General features: G+C 39.0%; 1 protein-coding gene across 1 annotated transcript in view; it reads left to right on the forward strand.

Moving 5' to 3' along the window:
• WDR49 (WD repeat domain 49) overlaps window positions 1–17,049 on the forward strand; it is a 172,795-nt gene that overhangs the window by 123,418 nt on the left and 32,328 nt on the right. Inside the window, 5 exon segments of the mRNA XM_088833163.1 lie at window positions 192–356; window positions 3,048–3,235; window positions 3,997–4,194; window positions 8,262–8,428; window positions 10,669–10,677. Coding sequence (XP_088689289.1) covers window positions 192–356; window positions 3,048–3,235; window positions 3,997–4,194; window positions 8,262–8,428; window positions 10,669–10,677 — 727 coding nt within the window.

Raw genomic sequence — 17,049 nt, forward strand, 5'->3', positions numbered from 1 at the left:
ATGGGATCAAACAGTCTGTGAAGTTGAGGTTGAGGAAGTGAACTGCAGGGGGCTCCATGGATGTTGACTGGAAGTCCATTGTAAGACTTGCTGGGGTCATCAGAGACTGTGATGGGGGTGGCCTGTTGTTTTTCATAAATGTTTGAAGAGCAGATGTTTCTATTAAGTTACCTGGCTTGTCTCCATCTCAGATACAGGACCCCAAAATCTTCTTTGTGCTGGGAGGAGCCCCTCTACTCACTCCACCTATGACCAGGCTACCCTGGGAGCCTGTTCCTTTGAGACGGACACTGGGTGCAATCATGCTGTTAAGAGGCTTTGCTTCCTTGAAGCAAGAAAAAACATCACAGGGACAGGTGAAATATGTATTTATATTTTGACTATAGACTGCTTTGATATATTATAAAATGTTGGGACAGGGAACAGTAAAGAAAGTTCAGTCTAATTCGATCTAGGTCTTGTAGAGTTTGACTGCATCTAGCAAATAATCAGGACCGGATTATAGAAGTCACAGGCCAAGGCCAACAAGATTAAGGTTCAGGAGGATGGATCCAGGAGCAGAAGCTAAACCAGACTCCACAAGGAATTTATACCACCCTGTGTATGTCAGGATCAGATAGAGAAAAACTCTGGGCAACAATCAGAATTGAAGAAAAGCTAGGACAAACCTAGACAGCGTATTAAAAAGCAGAGATGTTACTTTGCTGACAAAGGTCTGTATAGTCAAATCTATGGTTTTTCCAGTAGTCATGTATAGATGTGAGAGTTGGACCATAAAGAGAGCTGAGTGCCGAAGAATTGATGCTTTTGAACTGTGGTGTTGGAGAAGACTCTTAAGAGTCCTTGGACTGAAAGGAGATCCAACCAGTCAATCCTAAAGGAAATCAATCCTGAATGTTCATTGGAAGGACTGATGTTGAAGCTGAAACTCCAATACTTTGGCCACCTGATGCAAAAAACTGACTCCTTAGAAAAGACCCTGATGCTGAAAAAGATTGAAGGTGTGAGAAGAAGGGGATGACAGAGGATGAGATGGCTAGATGGCATCACTGACTCAATGGACATGATTGAGCAAGCTCTGGGAGTTGGTGATGGACAGGGAAGCCTGGCGTGCTGCAGTCCATGGGGTTGCAAAGAGTCGGACATGACTGAGCAACTGAACTGAATCTAGCCATGGCATAGAGATTTGTTAGGTATAGGGCTCAGCATAGGCTTCCCTGGTGGCTGAGATGGTAAAGAATCCAATTGCAATTCAGGAGGTCAGGGTTTGATCCCTAGGTTGAGAAGACCACTGGAGAATGGAATGGCTACTCACTCCATTATTCTTGTCTGGGAAATCCCATGGATAGAGAAGCCTGGTGGGCTTCAGTCCATGGGGTTGCAAAGAGTTGGACACAACTGAGCAACTAACTACACAGCACAGGGCACAGCATGAGATACACTCCAAATATATGAGCCAAAGCCTACATGGGGTATAAGAGTTGCATCTGAGATGACCACACTGGCACATGTTATCAACATGGGCTAGGAGAAAATAGTGAGAAACTCGGAGATTGGAAGCTATGGTGAAATTTTAAATAGCTGCTGCTAATTGCCGATCCCAGGTCATGAGAACTGCCTGCTCTTTGTCTTAATATTTTTGGTGGGGGTTAGTAGGTATAGCTTTGGGTGTCTATACCAACTGTGCGTCCTTTTCAGAATAAGTCTGGTTAGAGCTGCTTCTAAGATACATGCTAACATATGATTTACCACAGTTATTTGATATTATAATAGGTGAAATATTTGCTTAATTTCTCTTTTGTCTTCAGTGGTGATGTAAACGTGGTATTGATGTAGCCTGCATCTTCCCAAAATAAAAATCTGCTTCTGAAAGCAACGCATATTTTTTACTTTTCTTCTAAAAAAATTAAATTTTAATTTTAGAAGAATTTTTCCTTAATGTTAGGAATCTAGATCTACATGTATTATATGATTGAAAAAAGAAATAAACATATCTGAACCGTGTTTCCATATTCACTTTCTCCTATTCAATTTGAAGATGGAAAATCTGCATGATTTTCATGTAAAATTTTTCTGCATTAAAAATCAATAAAGGTATATACCCTTATAGAGTTCTAGAATCATTATGGAATATTTAGAATAGACCTTGAAATGGTTAGAGTCTAAAACTTTCTATTTTCCAGAATGCACCTACACTTACAAAATGAACTGTTATTATGAAATTGCTCTCATTTCCTCAACACTAATTCTTCTTAATGTTATCAGTATTCCCAAATTGTTTCTACTGAAGCGGCTACATACCATTATTTCTACCTTAAACAGATATGATTGTTAATAGGCAGCTCATTTGTGAAGCAAATTGGAAGTCATCTACAGATTTATCAAATAATAATAGGAACTTTGCCACAGAAGAATAATTTAGGTAAAGTACTTCTAAAAGCATATAAAAATGGAAAATGAAAAGGTTAGTTCTAGGCCTATGAACCAAAAAAGTGTTCCATAAGGACTTACAATGAATTCTTGATGAAAGATTAAAAAGCAAGCTCATAAGTAGATTTCTAAGCATACGGCTGCATAGAGAAACCCATAGCTGTGCTACTGTAACTATACATATATGCATGACCAGCTCTGTGCATGAGGAATTTTACTACTTTGGTATATGTATCCAATGGGTAGTTAAGAAAGATGGATTTTCTGTAATTGGAATACTATCATAATGTTGAAATTAATATTTTGTAAGTTTGTCTGAAGTAACAGATCAATTTTATCAAAAATTTGAAACCCAAATAATATCAAAATAATGAATGAAGGAGTGGTAACTAGATTTTATAGAACATCTTACATATCCTATCTCACTTAATACTCAGCACAAACCAGTGAAGCTTTAATAGGGCTTTTCCCAGAGTATATTTGAGAGAATCAGAGTGCTGGGAATTGATCTTAGGGCTACTCACCTGTCCGACATCCATATGCTTCCAACAAGGAAACTGATGAGGAAGTTGTTTCCTGTGTTTGTAGTTTCCTAATTAGGTGTTCTCATATATTAGGGGGAGCCAACCTGGTATCATGTGGAGGATCTGGGTATGTCAGATTCTGGGATACATTTAAGAAGCAACTTTTGGCTGAATTTTTGGCTCATAGTGGAGTTGGTTCTATTATTATGTCTACTGATAAATCAAATCGATACCTCGCCACAGGAGATCTGGAGGGGTGGTTAAAAATCTGGAATATAGAGGTATGTTGAAAAATTCTCACATTATCATTATTATTTTTTATTGTCTTTTGTTTTAGGTAATTATGAATCAGGTCTTGTCTGTTTCTAGATAAAGGAAGAAACATTCAGTATTTTAAAGAAAACTTATGTATTAATCAGAGACTTCTTTAATTCACAGAGAAAAACAGATTTTTCTTAATATTGAAAATCCTCTATTAATGTATAGTCAGGTCAGTCTCCCAATTTAGGAATGCAGTATTGTTAGTATGGTACTACAGCATTGTTTGAGAATAAATAGTTAAGGTATGCCTCATTTTAAATGAGATAGTAAACATAATCGAAGTAGTGTATTGGTTTTTTACCTAACATTGTTGTCATCCTGAGTTTGTTTGGGATTTTTTGTGTCACTGATTACCTGCTCAATTTTCTAATGATACTATAAAATTGTATAATATGTGACTACCTATACATGGTAAAGTTCATCCACTTTATCTAATAGCTGACTTTACTGCTTATATTTTTCCATCCTTCCATTCCCCGTCCTTCGTTTGTTTCTACTTCTCAAGTTAGTCAAATCAGTTAGAAACCTTTTCTTGAATGTGAATACCATTTTTCTAACCTCTGTTATCAGGAGCTATTCTTTTGCATTTGTATCACAGATTGCTGTTCCCAAATGCACCTTTGTCCAATTTCTGTATCAGACTTTTTTTTAAAAAGTGTTTTATCACTGTAATCATTTAATATTTGGACATTTTCGAATTCTGGCATGTCTTTTCATTCAGGAGTACTGCCTTAATTCCAGCAAGAACAAACTCACACAGGCCCCAACTCTGATAAGATCATTCCGGCCTCACGAAGACTGGATAAGCTCCTTAGAGATGTGTGAGCCAGGCGGCCGCTCGCTGATTCTCTCTGCCTCTGCAGACTGCAGTGTTTGTGTGACTGATGTCTGTGGTGTTCCTGTACAGATCTTTGGTCAGGTAGAAATATTGCTTCTTTACTATTCTAATATTTACTTGACATTTAGTATGAACTTGGCCTGGTTTCCATTTGAATCTCATCGGTTAGTAAATTTCATTAGTCATGAAAGAAGTGACTTCCATTTCTGAAACTATAGCTCCAGGCCTCCCTGATTAACTATGGCAGTTCCATCAGGTAGAGGACACCGGAGACATGGAAAGATGGGGGACCTAAGCAGCTTAAAATATGTAAGGATTTCTGAGCAAAATTTCTCCTCCAAAATAAGTGGATCTCTTCAGTTTTAAAATTCAGTAGAAATACAGTGTGGATGATTGTACTGCATTGCCATAGAATAGATTGATGACTGTGACAGATAATAATCAGGCAATAATCAAATATAGAACATTAAAAAACCCCAAATCTTTTGTGTTCATTGTCTGATTTATTCCTGCCAAAATCGCATTCATTAATGTTTTCTGAGTTTTTCCTGTTCTAAGATCTCTATGTGCGAGCTATGTTGCTTCAGTTGTGTCTGACTCTTTGTGGCTCCATGGACTGTAGCCTGCCACTCTCCTCTGTCCGTGGAATTCTCCAGGCAAAAATACTGGAATGGGTTGCCATGCCCTGCTCCAGGGGATCTTCCTTACCTAGGGATTGAACCCTCATCTCTTATGTCTCCTGCATTGGCAGGCAGGTGCTTTACCACTAGTGCCACGTGGAAGCCCTACATGAATTATTTCATTTAATCTTTATAATTCCCTGTCCCATTAGGGACGAATGCTCATTATTCCCATTTTACATATGAGGAAACAGAGGCACAGAGAGTGTGAATCAATTGCTGAGCTCACAGACGCTAATAAGCGGTAGAGTTTGGCTTTGAATTCAAGCTGTCATTTCACAGTTCATGTTTTTAACTTCTTCCTCCCATGAAACTAAGCTCTGATTTATATGAGCCTACAAAAAAATGGAACCAGAGGTCTTGGAAGAAAGAAAATATTTATTGTCTCACATTTCTTTTTCCCATTTGTTTTCATGGGAACTCAGTTCCTATTCCCTTTTGTTTGGGGGACAATATAGCAGTTTGTTCTATTTCAACCAGTACTGTTCAGACGTGGTGGTATGAGCTCACCCTGGAACTTCAGTTTCTGTCTGGCTGGTTGACTTAGTCCTAGTCAGCAGCCTTGGATGCCACTCTCATGCCCTGAGTATGGCGGTTCCCTTCGTGCTGGAAGACAAAGTCTGTTGTTGTTCCTTTTGTGAAGTCAGCTTGAGGATGTCAGCCTGTGCTGCCCCAATTCCGTACAGCCCTTGAAGACATGGAGGGTGGTGGTAAATCAGAAAATAATGGTAAGTTGGTGGGTGGATTGGCTGGGTAATGTGGGAGTTGCCACGTGACACCCAAGAGCTGTACAGCCTCTTCTGCTCTGTAAATAAGGCAAGTGCTAGACTTCTCTTAGCAAAAAGAGTATCTGAGTGGGAACCTAAATGGGTGTGTGGGCAGTTGTGGTGAGAGAGACAGCGTGGGGCACGGCTGGCATTCTGAACATGAGAGGAGTTGAAAAGCTGTCTGGCAGCTCTAGAAGTTACTGCAATCCTGCCATTGCTATAAGGCTGTGCCACATGGGCTCTGGTAAAAGGAGGTGCAAAGAAACAAAGAGTCATCTGGCAGGTGGTGTCTGGAGTATAAGTACCTTTTGTGTATGTGTGTGTGTGTTTGTGTTAGTTGCTCAGTTTTTTTCTGACTCTTTGGACCCCATGGACCTTAGATGATGCTAAAGCAAGAAATAGGACTGTTCTAGGTATGGGTGCCACAAAAACTGTGCCCAGAAAGCACAATCTGTGTGGAAATTTTATTAGAATTAAGAAATATATGCTAGTGAAACTGTTCATTTTTATACCTTTGGTCATTTTCTTTAGTTGTTTTGTAAAGTCTTTTGTATTGCGAAGGACTTCAGCCTCAAAAAGCCTCCGTGAAAATAGTTTGGTTTTATCCTTCTGTTCAAGATAGGAAAAGAGCCACTAGAACTGGGTAGTTTTAGAAAGTAAAGGCTGGCAAAGCAGAGGACAGCTGGGTTTTCTAGTCCCTTCTGCCTGAGCTTTAATTTCTTTCTTTTTTTTAAGAACTCACTTTTATCAACCTCTTGGATATGGTGCTACTAGTTTCAAGGGCCATAGGAGGCAGTGGGAGGGGAGGGACACTGAAAGGAGGGGAGGAAGAAAAAGGAAATTAGTAGATAACTGGAAAAAAGCAACAGTGAATGTTCTTCTCATAGTTTGAGCAGAGGCATGCTTTCACAGAAAGAAATGGTAGGCAGATGGAAATACTTAGATAAGAAGACACTCCATTTGTAAATATGACGAGGGTCAGAACAATTTTTTCCTGATCCAACTTGATTTGTAAGCATAGTGACCTTTGACCTATATTTGAATGTTGCATTTGTCTTTTAGTTGAATTAATTTTAGTCTAGTAGTTATAAAAACAAAAGGAAAGGCAATCATGTATTTTAATTTCCTTCATTAAGGCTTCATCTTCCAATCACATTCAATTTGATTAAAGTATTCAAAATCTCATGTAATTGTGATTCAATATATTTAATAAAAGAAGTTTTTTTTTTCTTAAAAACTGTGTCAGTTTGACAACATAGCTATTGATCTGAGTTCAAGTTAGATTTTTAAACGTAGCGTGCTATGTCTATTTCTAGAGTTGGAGAGATGGGGTGGGGATGTTTTATCTGTGGAGATACATTTATCCCAGGAAACTGTCAGATGATGGTGGTATAAAAAGAAGTGAGATGGCTCGTGTGCTTCTTCAGTGTCCATCCCAGCACTGACCACTGCTGTGCTCTGTAGAATTTGTGTCTGGTGCCCCCTCCTCAGCTGATGCTTCTGATACCCAGTGACTTTGGTTGAGCTCATTCATCCAGTATTTAAAATTTAAGTTTCCCATGTTTGAGCATGAGTTTTCATATAAGATCCGTATTTCTTACTTCTCTCGGAAAAGAACGTATGTCATTCCCTGAGAGTAGCTATGGCTCCCTTAATGGAAAATAGGCTTACTCTAAGTCAGTTCTAAAGGAGATCAATCCTGGGTGTTCACTGGAAGGACTGATGCTAAAGCTGAAACTCCAATACTTTGGCCACCTCATGCGATGAGTTGACTCACTGGAAAAGAGTCTGATGCTAGGAGGGATTGGGGGTGGGAGGAGACGGGGACGACAGAGAACAAGATGGCTGGATGGCATCACCGACTCGATGGACATGAGTTTGAGTGAACTCCGGGAGTTGGTGATGGACAGGGAGGCCTGGTGTGCTGTGATTCATGGGATCGCAAAGAGTCGGACACGACTGAGAGACTGAACTGAACTGAACTGAAGTCAGTGTAGTCCCATCTTTCTTTCCCTTTTGCTATGAACACTGAGGCTGAATTTAATTTACTGTTTATCATGCTTTATGAGATCTGATCATTCTTTGACACTATATTCCTGGGCCCTGGAGGCATTCGACTCTGTAAATCCTTCTGACAAAGGTTGATCAGTTGCAGGTGAGATAAGCTGGGGATCCCTAATGTTCCCTTATCATACTGGCTGTGTTCCCTGAGGCACTCCTGTGGATGCAGTGTGGACTGGTAGAATACAAATTATAACTTCAGAAAATTTCTGTTTGCTTCTTGTGATGCATCCCTTTCTAATTTTATTAAACTTACATGTGTATGTTCCATCTCCCTTTTAATACTGTAAGCTCCTTGAGAACAGGAGCCATATCTCTTTATTTTTGATGTCCTGAGGGCTTCAGTAAAGAATCTAGCACATTTAGTCACTTCACTCATGTCCCAGTCTTTGCTGCCCCATAGACTCTAGTCCACCAGACTCCTCTGACCATGGGATTCTCCAGGCAAGAAGACGAGTGGTTGCTATGCCTTCCTCCAGAGGATCTTTCTGACCCAGGGATTGAACCTGCATCTCTTATGTCTCCTGCATTAGTAGTCAGGTTCTTTACCACTAGCTCCAAGTGGGAAGCCCAAATGTTCAAGGAAAGTACATTTTATAAAAATAAATCTCTCTCTCTCTCCCCTTTTTTTTTTTTTTAGGAAAAATATTGGCAACTTGAAAACTGTTTTTCTGTTCCTAAAAGAGACACTAATTTAATGGGAAATAAGATTCAAGAGAAAAGCATAAAGGAAATTCCTTTATTTTCTAAGGAGGAATCATGTTTAGACACATCAAAACATTCACTACTTGATAAGAAAACATACAGGTTAGTACACCTTACTTGTAAAGGGTAAAATTGGCCCCCAATTCCTTCTATGCTCTGTGGAATGTCTAATGACTACCTCAAGATTTCACTCACATTCTGATCATTGGTAGATGTGTGTGTGGCAGAGGAGAGCTTATATTCTCAGCTTGGTATCTGATTCTTACTCCTTGTCTCTTTGTAATGATTGATTTCTATCCTGTCTTCTAGTCTTCTGTGTCTACTCTAGAATCATCAACCTAATCTTGGAAATTAGCCCTTTTCTTCAAAAGCAATATATTATGTGTGTATGTGCGTGTCTATCTAGCTAGCTACCTCTCTTAGAATGTATGTCAGATTTTACCTCTGGTTTTGGTAAGGCACACAGACATTTGTGAGCTTCCCAGGTGTTTCAGTGGTAAAGAATCCATCTGTCAATGCAAGAGCTGCGGGAGAGGAAGGTTTGATCCCTAGGCCGGGAAGATCCCTGGAGTAGGAAATGGCAACCCAGTCCAGTATGCTTGCCTAGAGAATCCCATGGACACAGGAGCCTTAGGCTACAGTCTATAGATTCACAAAAAGTTGGGCATGACTGATCATGCCTGCACGCACAGAGGTTGTGTGACAGAAGGTCAAAGAGCTTAACTTTGAATTTTGAACATCTCTCTCATTCTGTGACTTCTAGTCTTTCTTTCCTATTGTTCATCCATTTCATCTCTTCTGCCACTCAGATGGATCCCATTCTTACATTCCTCTAACTCTCTAATGCTAGGCAGTTTTCATTGTTTTTTTGTTTTGTTTGTTTGTTTGTTTTCTATATTCTTGCTAACTCATGGTCTCATAATTTCATCTTTTGTATTAAGCAATTTTTTTACCTTTCTTTGATACAGTTGGCATTTCTATTACCATGTGCCTATATTACTTTTTTAAGCTCTATAGAAGAATTGCATAGAAAGTAGAGAGTTCATACATACTCTGCCCTCAGCCCATACAGTGTCAAATGTTAGTGTGGTGCATTTGTTACAATCCATGAACCAATATTGATACTTTATTATTATTAACTAACGTCCATAGTTTACATTTAGAGGGTAAAGTTGAGCATTCTCTGATGACACTACCCAGAGACCTCTGCCTTGCACTTTTCTAAATTAATGCATTCTTTGACCAAACTCTTGGGGCTCAACCCCACCAGTTGGGGTTTTTCTCAGTCTCCTCACACTGGCAGCCTTGCCTCTTGCATAAGTTCCCTTGGGTTAACTTCTGCTTGGCCAATAGGGAACCCACACATTCTTGCCCCCCCGCCCCTACTCGATTGTCACTCCTTCTCCTGCTCACTGGGGCAGTTTCAGTCATAGTAGACTTTTTTAGATATTAATTCACTGGTTCATTGTGTCCCTCTAAAGGTCATCCTGGGCAACATATGTTTAGCTTTTTGCGTGGCTTATGTGAATGGAAGCTAAAACTGAGGGGAAGAGTCCCTCCTCTTCCATGAGGGTGGGACTCGGTCCTTAACCTGTGACTCTCTCCAGTGCAAATCTCTCTTAGACTTTCTGCATCCTTAGTCTTTTTTTTTTGTCCTAGAGTGGTGGTTGATCTGAGCATCACAAGATCAGTTTTGGAGCCACCTTCTTGACAAAAGGGATGAGCACAAGGAATCGATCTAGCACCTCACTTTGAAATGTGGGAATGCTGTCTACCTCTTAATTAATTAATTATTTTGCTTTCAGACTTTTTGAACCTCTGTTGATAAGGAGGTAGGAGAAAAAAAATTCCCTTTTAAACATCCTGTTACACTAAATTACCCTTTGGTATTTGTTCTTCCATTTCCTTGAATTATGGCTTTCTAAAATGTCAAGTGGCATTTTGCTTTCAGGCAGAAGAATCTTTCAGTTTAGAAATATAGCATGACTGATCCTGTACAAGAATAGAACACTGAGAATGGAAAACTTGGTGTATGGTAAAATGCCCCCACCCAGCCACCCAACTTCATCAGGAAATAAAGTTACCCCAGGGTGACACCGACTGATCATTATTTCTCTTTCTGTGACACTTCCAGAATAGTGAATCCAAATGTCCACAGATTCTTATTTATTTCAGCCAAATACTAACTTCCCATTCCTTATGACAATCTCAGTTATTTAATTTAAATCAACCTTTCCTTGGAGTTCAAAATTGGCCTTTTGAACTCTTTACTTCTTTCCGGACTTCTGTCTCATCTTATTTCCTTTCCTGTTGTCCCATGACACTTGTCTTCTTAAAATTAGTGCTGATGTGTAGATATTTAAATTCAAAGATTTCTCTTAAAACTAGAGCTTTGCATCTGCTAGATTAGATAAGACTACAGCAGAGTGATCTTCCTACCTTTGTTTTATATTTCTGTGGGCCTTGGGAGAGATTTCTGGCAGTAAAAATTGAAGTTATCCCTGTTTACTGCATCTTTTCAAGTGACAGTATATCCAAAAATATCTGTGATCTTTAAAATTGCTGCCTTTAATTCAAATGGGTAATTGGCATAATTTAAAAAATTTGTAGTAAAGAGTACAGAATAATGTCACTTTGAAATTTCTGAACTAATTGGAAGAAAGAAATTATAAACATATCCTTAGAATTGACTTGGCAGGTACAGCCCTGACTTCTCCAAGAAACATGTTCATGAATCCTATGGAGAAAACCTACAAATGCAATACAACTGTCAGATGTAAAGTATCTTTTGTGGTCTTCATCCAGTATTGAAGAGATTAATAGATTACCTTTTACCTAAGAGAATACCATTCTGAAAAATGTGCCCTATTCCTAATCAGATCAGGAAATCCAAGCTGAAATCATGCCAGTTATCATATATATGCAAAAGTATGAAAGAAAAGTAAATACATGAAAGAATTCAGAGAGACTAAAAGGGGAAAAGCACATTTGGTGTATGTATGCAGGTGGGGAGATGTTTAAATGGAAAGAGAGGAAAATAAGAAAGATAGAGATACAAAAAGAAAAAGCCAATAGGAAATAGAAGAAGCAGGGATAATGAAGGAAAAAATTAAATCATGTAAAGCCATGTTCTCACCTTAACTCCTAAGAGTCTCTTTCCCGGATAAAATCTTTGCATTTATTATGTTCTGTCTTATACATAAACATCAGGTTTCCATAGACTTAAGATATTTTATGATATTATGTGTGAGAAGAAGGTAGGTGGTAAAATGTCATCTTCAATTTAAACCTGAGGAGATGAATGAAGATGAATATGGAGTTTAACCGAGAATAGGAGGTTCTAATGCTTAGTTAACAATTGACCCAAAGAAATAGATTTTTCCCTTCTGTAGTTTTCTACAAAAGTCATATTACCATCAGAAAATGGGAAAAAAAGAAAATGACTAAAAAGATAAAATGGAGAAACAAAGCCACAGTGTACATGCATTTTTCTTAATGTATGGCAATATTTGGTTTCTGGGCTCACACAAAAGTATTCTAATCTAGATAAATTACAAATAAAATGAATAATTTAGGCAATAAAACCTTAGAATATTTCTTTATTATGAAAATAATACATGTCCATTAGGAGAAAAATTGGAAGTACAAATAAGCAAGAGGAAAAAGATGAAAAGAAATTATTAACAGCAAAACCACCACTAATAGGCATTTCACTCTTCAGGTCTTGTTCTGAGCATGCTAATGCAACTAAGCAAATATGCATTTTATAAAAGTGAGGATGTAGTATACATAGTTTGTAACCTGTTTTACAACGTAAAAAACATACAGGTAGTACATTTCAATGTTATTTAATATGAGTGTTCCCAGACATCAATGTTCGTGACAACGCCTTAGGAATTATCACGTAGCTTTCTAAACATTCTCTTCTTTTAAATATTTAAACTGTTTACAAGTTTTAACTGGGAATGTTTCTTTAAATACCTTCATGCATATGTGTTAGAATCCCTGACCACATTGAGTCAAAGTTTTAAAGGTCTCCGAGTCTTGCTAAATTGCTGTCCCAACGATGTGTGGGCTCTCCCACCAGCAGGAAAGGGAAATGACTGTGTCTCAACCAACACTGCATGTTGTCATTGTGTTAAAATTGTTGCTCTGATAGATCGTTAGTGTTTTAAATTGGACTTTTAAATTATTTGTGAGGATAAACATTTTTCACGTTTATTAATCTTTAATAATTCAGTAACAAACTTGAAAGAGGTATCTGATGTCTGGTAGACTAATTCCCAATGCAGCTGTAAGAGAAGCATATTCCAGCCGTATCTTGAATAAATCCTATAGGCTACACTTACCATCGTACAGATAGCCTTCTCTGTTATTGAACCACTCTTCATTATAGAATGACTCTAATGGTAATTCAGACCTATCCATCTGAACACACTGTAATCCATCTTTATTCTTATGCTAGGGCAACAAAGAGCACTCTGTCTTTGGGGTGCTCCAGAGCACTCCGTCTTCTATGATCTGACACATTTTTCTTTGGCTACCATTAAAAAAATATTTATGGTGAAAGGATTATTTATTAGAAGCCAGGGTAAAAGAATTAGTTGAGAAATGAAACATAAATTTCCATTAATTTCTTAGAAGTTTGTATAAAACAGAAGGCACACTTACTGATTCTTAAACACATGAGATGATTATGTTCTAGAGTTCATATTATTATTAGAAGGGAACTGATATTTAGTATTATTTATATGCTGTTGATTTTCTAATGATTCTGCCATAGAGCTTATGTGAGAAAATAGGAGTAATTGTAAATATAAATAATTTAAATGTAAGATAAAAAAAAAGAATATTAGAACTGACTGCATACACATGTGCTTAGTTGTGTTTGATTCTGTGTAACCTTATGGACCGTAGCCCACCAGACTCCTCTGTTCATGAGATTCTCCATGCAAGAATACCAGAGTGGGTTGCCATGCCCTCCTCCAGGGTATGTTCCTAATCCAGGGATCAAATCCTCATCTCGTGCATTGGCAGGTAGGTTCTTTACTGCTGAGCCATTGGAGAAGGCCCAGAACTGGCTTTTGGGAATATTGGAACACCTAATTTGACTGGTAAATATTGTAGTATTCTGTCCTAAAGTGATAGTGGTCAATACTTATTGAGCTCTTACCATATTCCAGGCATTGTTCTAAGGTTTTTATGGTTTAGCTCATTTAACTGTCACTATAAACCTTGGTCATGTATGGGCGTGAGAGTTGGAGCCTAAAGAAAGCTGAGCACTGAAGAATTGATGCTTTTGAACTGTGGTGTTGGAGAATACTCTTGAGAGTCCCTTGGACTGCAAGATCAAACCAGTCAGTCCTAAAGGAAATCAACCCTGAATATTCATTGGAAGGACTGATGCTGAAGCTGAAGCTCCAATACTTTGGCCACCTGATGTGAAGATCTGACTCACTGGAAAAGACCCTGATGCTGGGAAAGATTGAAGGCAGGAGGAGAAGGGGATGAAAGAGGATGAGATGAGATAGTTGGACGGCATCACCGACTCAATGGACATGAGTTTGAGCAAGCTCTGGGAGTTGGTGATGGGGAGGGAAGCCTGGTGTGCTGCAGTCCATGGGGTTGCAAAGAGTTGGACATGACTGAGCAACTAACTGAACAGAACTGAACTGATAATCCTTGGTGGTATCCACAACTGTAATCTCCATTTCATGACTAGGAAAGCAAGACAGAAAAAAATTAAGTGACTTACACAACCCATAAAAGGTGAGCCAGGGACCCCAAACCAGGCTTCAGAGTCAATACGCTTTGCTGCTGCTCTATTCTGCCTGTGCAACAATCAACATGTGACAGTATTGAAATTTTGTTGGTCTATAAGTCAAGTGATCAAATGTTTTGTTAAGCACCTGCTATGGGTAAGCAACTACTCTGGGCACCTTCACTTCCTTTAATGCCCAATAGGGCACTTGGGAACTTGACACTCATCATTCTTCCCTTGTACATTCAGCACTGAGAGATGGGAAATATGGCCTTTCCTTCTCATAGAATTGATGGTGAGGATGCCAGAGTCCATAGTAGGCTCCCATCTTGCATCACCCCATAAGACATTTTTGCAAAGTTTTAAACTCTATGTATGCTCTTTATTAGCTTCCCAGGTAGAGAACCCCCAGGTTAGTGCTAAAGACCGCCCCCCCCCACCTCCAGCCAATGCAGGAGATCCAAGAGATGTGGGTTGAATTCCTGGTTCAGAACGATCCCCTGGAGAAGGAAATGGAAACCCATTCCAATATTCTTGCCTGGAGAATTCCATGGACAGAGGAGCTTATAGTCCTGACAGGCTACAATCCATAGGTTTGCAGAGTCAGACATGACTGAGCATGCATGCACACATTCTGTTTATTACATCCTTTAGCTTCTTTGTATTTGTCCACTAGGAATACTGGAAACTTGGGAGTATTCACCTCTTTCCAGTTCCCTGTACATTTTCATAGTCACCATTTTCCCAGAAGTCAAATGTCTTTGGAAATGAAGCAATAGGTTGGCCTTTGTGGTTTGGAGAAAAATTTCCACCTACCCTCAGTCTTTTGGATGGCAAAGATTTCCTTTAAAAAAGCTATAATTCCAAATAATTTATGTAGATACTCCCCCCAATCAAGGAGGTAGAGCTTAACTTTCCTCTTCATCTGCCTTCAGAGAGAATTGTGTAGACATTTAGGGAAAAGTAACTTTGCTGAGACCTGGCAAGCAACCTTGGCCAGTTGATAAATCTTACATCAAACAGTGGTAAGTCAGGTCAATAGCATGTGCTCTTGATTGTGGGCTTCCCTGTGGCTCAGCTGGTAAAGAATCCACCTGCAATATGGGAGACCTGGGTTCGATCCCCGGGTTGGGAAGATCCCCTGGAGAAGGGAAAGGCTACTCACTCCAGTATTCTGGCCTGGAGAATTCCATGGACTGTATAGTCCATGGGGTCAAAAAGAGTCTGACACGACTGAGCGACTTTCACATTCACTTTGATAAGTGGTAATGAACATAACACTTCACCTCTCTTATCTTTCTTCCAACAACTGATAATTCCCATCTAAGCGTAATAAAAGCATCAGACAAACCCAAATTGAAGGAGACTCTACCAAAAAGCCGACTGGTGTTTCTTAAACCTGTCAAGGTCATCTAAAACAAAAATCTGAGAAATTGTCTTATACCAGAGGAAACTAAGGAGTCAGAAAACTAAATGTAATGTGGGATCCTGGGACAGGAAAAGAACAGTTAGAAAAACTGGGAAAATCCTAATAAAATACTCCTAATAATTACCAGTATTGATTTTGAAATTGTGATAAATGGTAATATAAGATGTTAACAACAGGGAAAATTGGGTGAAGGGGTTCCAGAACTCTCTACTATCTTTGTAAATTTTCTGTAAATCTAAAACTACTCTATAATGGAAATATTACTTTTAAGCTCATTTACGTTTGAGAGATACAGTCAACTAGGACAGAGGAAAAGGAAGGAGGGAAATTAACATTTATTGAATACTATTATTTATTAGACACATCACTCAGCATTCCTCCTTCTTACATCCTTTAACACCACAGTAAGAATCACATGCAGAGCAGGAAATTGAGGCTGAGAGGATAAGAAACATCTTAAGGTTCTATGAAAAAGTGAAAGTGTTAATCACTCACTTGTGTCCAACTCTGTGACCCTGGGGACTGTAGACTGCTAAACTTTTCTGTCCATGGAATCTCCAGATCAGAGTACTGGAGTGGATTGCTATTCTTTTCTCCAGGGAATTTTCCCAATCCAGGGATCAAACGTGTCTCCTGCATTGCAGGCAGATTCTTTACCATTTGAGCCACCAGGGAAGCCCCAAAGTTCTATAGCTGCTCAGTTCAGTCGCTCAGTCATGTCCGACTCTCCGCAACCCCATGAATCACAGCACGCCAGGCCTCCCTGTACATCACCAACTCCCAGAGTTCACTCAAACTCATGTCCACAGAGTCGGTGATGCCATCCAGCCATCTCATTCTCTGTCGTCCCCTTCTCCTCCCGCCCCCAACCTTTCCCAGCATCAGAGTCTTTTCCAGTGAGTCAACTCGTCGCATGAGGTGGCCAAAGTATTGCAGTTTCAGCTTTAGCAGCTCAGTATGTAACAAAATTGGGAATAAAGGTTAGAAGAGGGAGTAGTGATCACAAAGGGTTAAAGGATGCAAGGAAAGGAGGCAGAAGGAAGAGGGCAGTCCCTGTGACTCTCAACAATTTTGTGAAAATAGGGATGTTTTCTGACCAGACACTTTCCAAGAAAATAATAATTTTTGGCAACATGGCTTGTAGCTGTTAAGGCTGAGGTCTATGACAGTAAATGTTAAATATATTTGAAATAGTTTCCTGTTTGTTGACTGGAATTATATACAACCATGTAATGGTTTCACTTCCTGTGTTTTATTGATAAAAACTTTTTCCGTGGATTCAAGCTAATCTAAAGTTTTCATGTAGATTCATAAGACAAGCCCCAAAAATACTGAGTTATTTTTTTGTTTTTGCATTTTGGATACCATAAGTGAAGATGCAAGCATAACAATGGATAAAAGAACTTTTGATCAATAACACTAATTAGCCCATATAATTTACACAAAGGTCAAGGATAGTGTGTGTTTCTGTGACATTTTCTTCTGAGGACGGTACCTTTGCTTAACTGACTTCTCCTTCTCTGTGATTCTTCC

The sequence above is a fragment of the Moschus berezovskii genome, chromosome 1 (genome assembly GCF_049115385.1).
Source record: "Moschus berezovskii isolate FMDL1 chromosome 1, NW_MosBer_1.0, whole genome shotgun sequence".
Lineage (NCBI taxonomy): Eukaryota > Metazoa > Chordata > Mammalia > Artiodactyla > Moschidae > Moschus > Moschus berezovskii.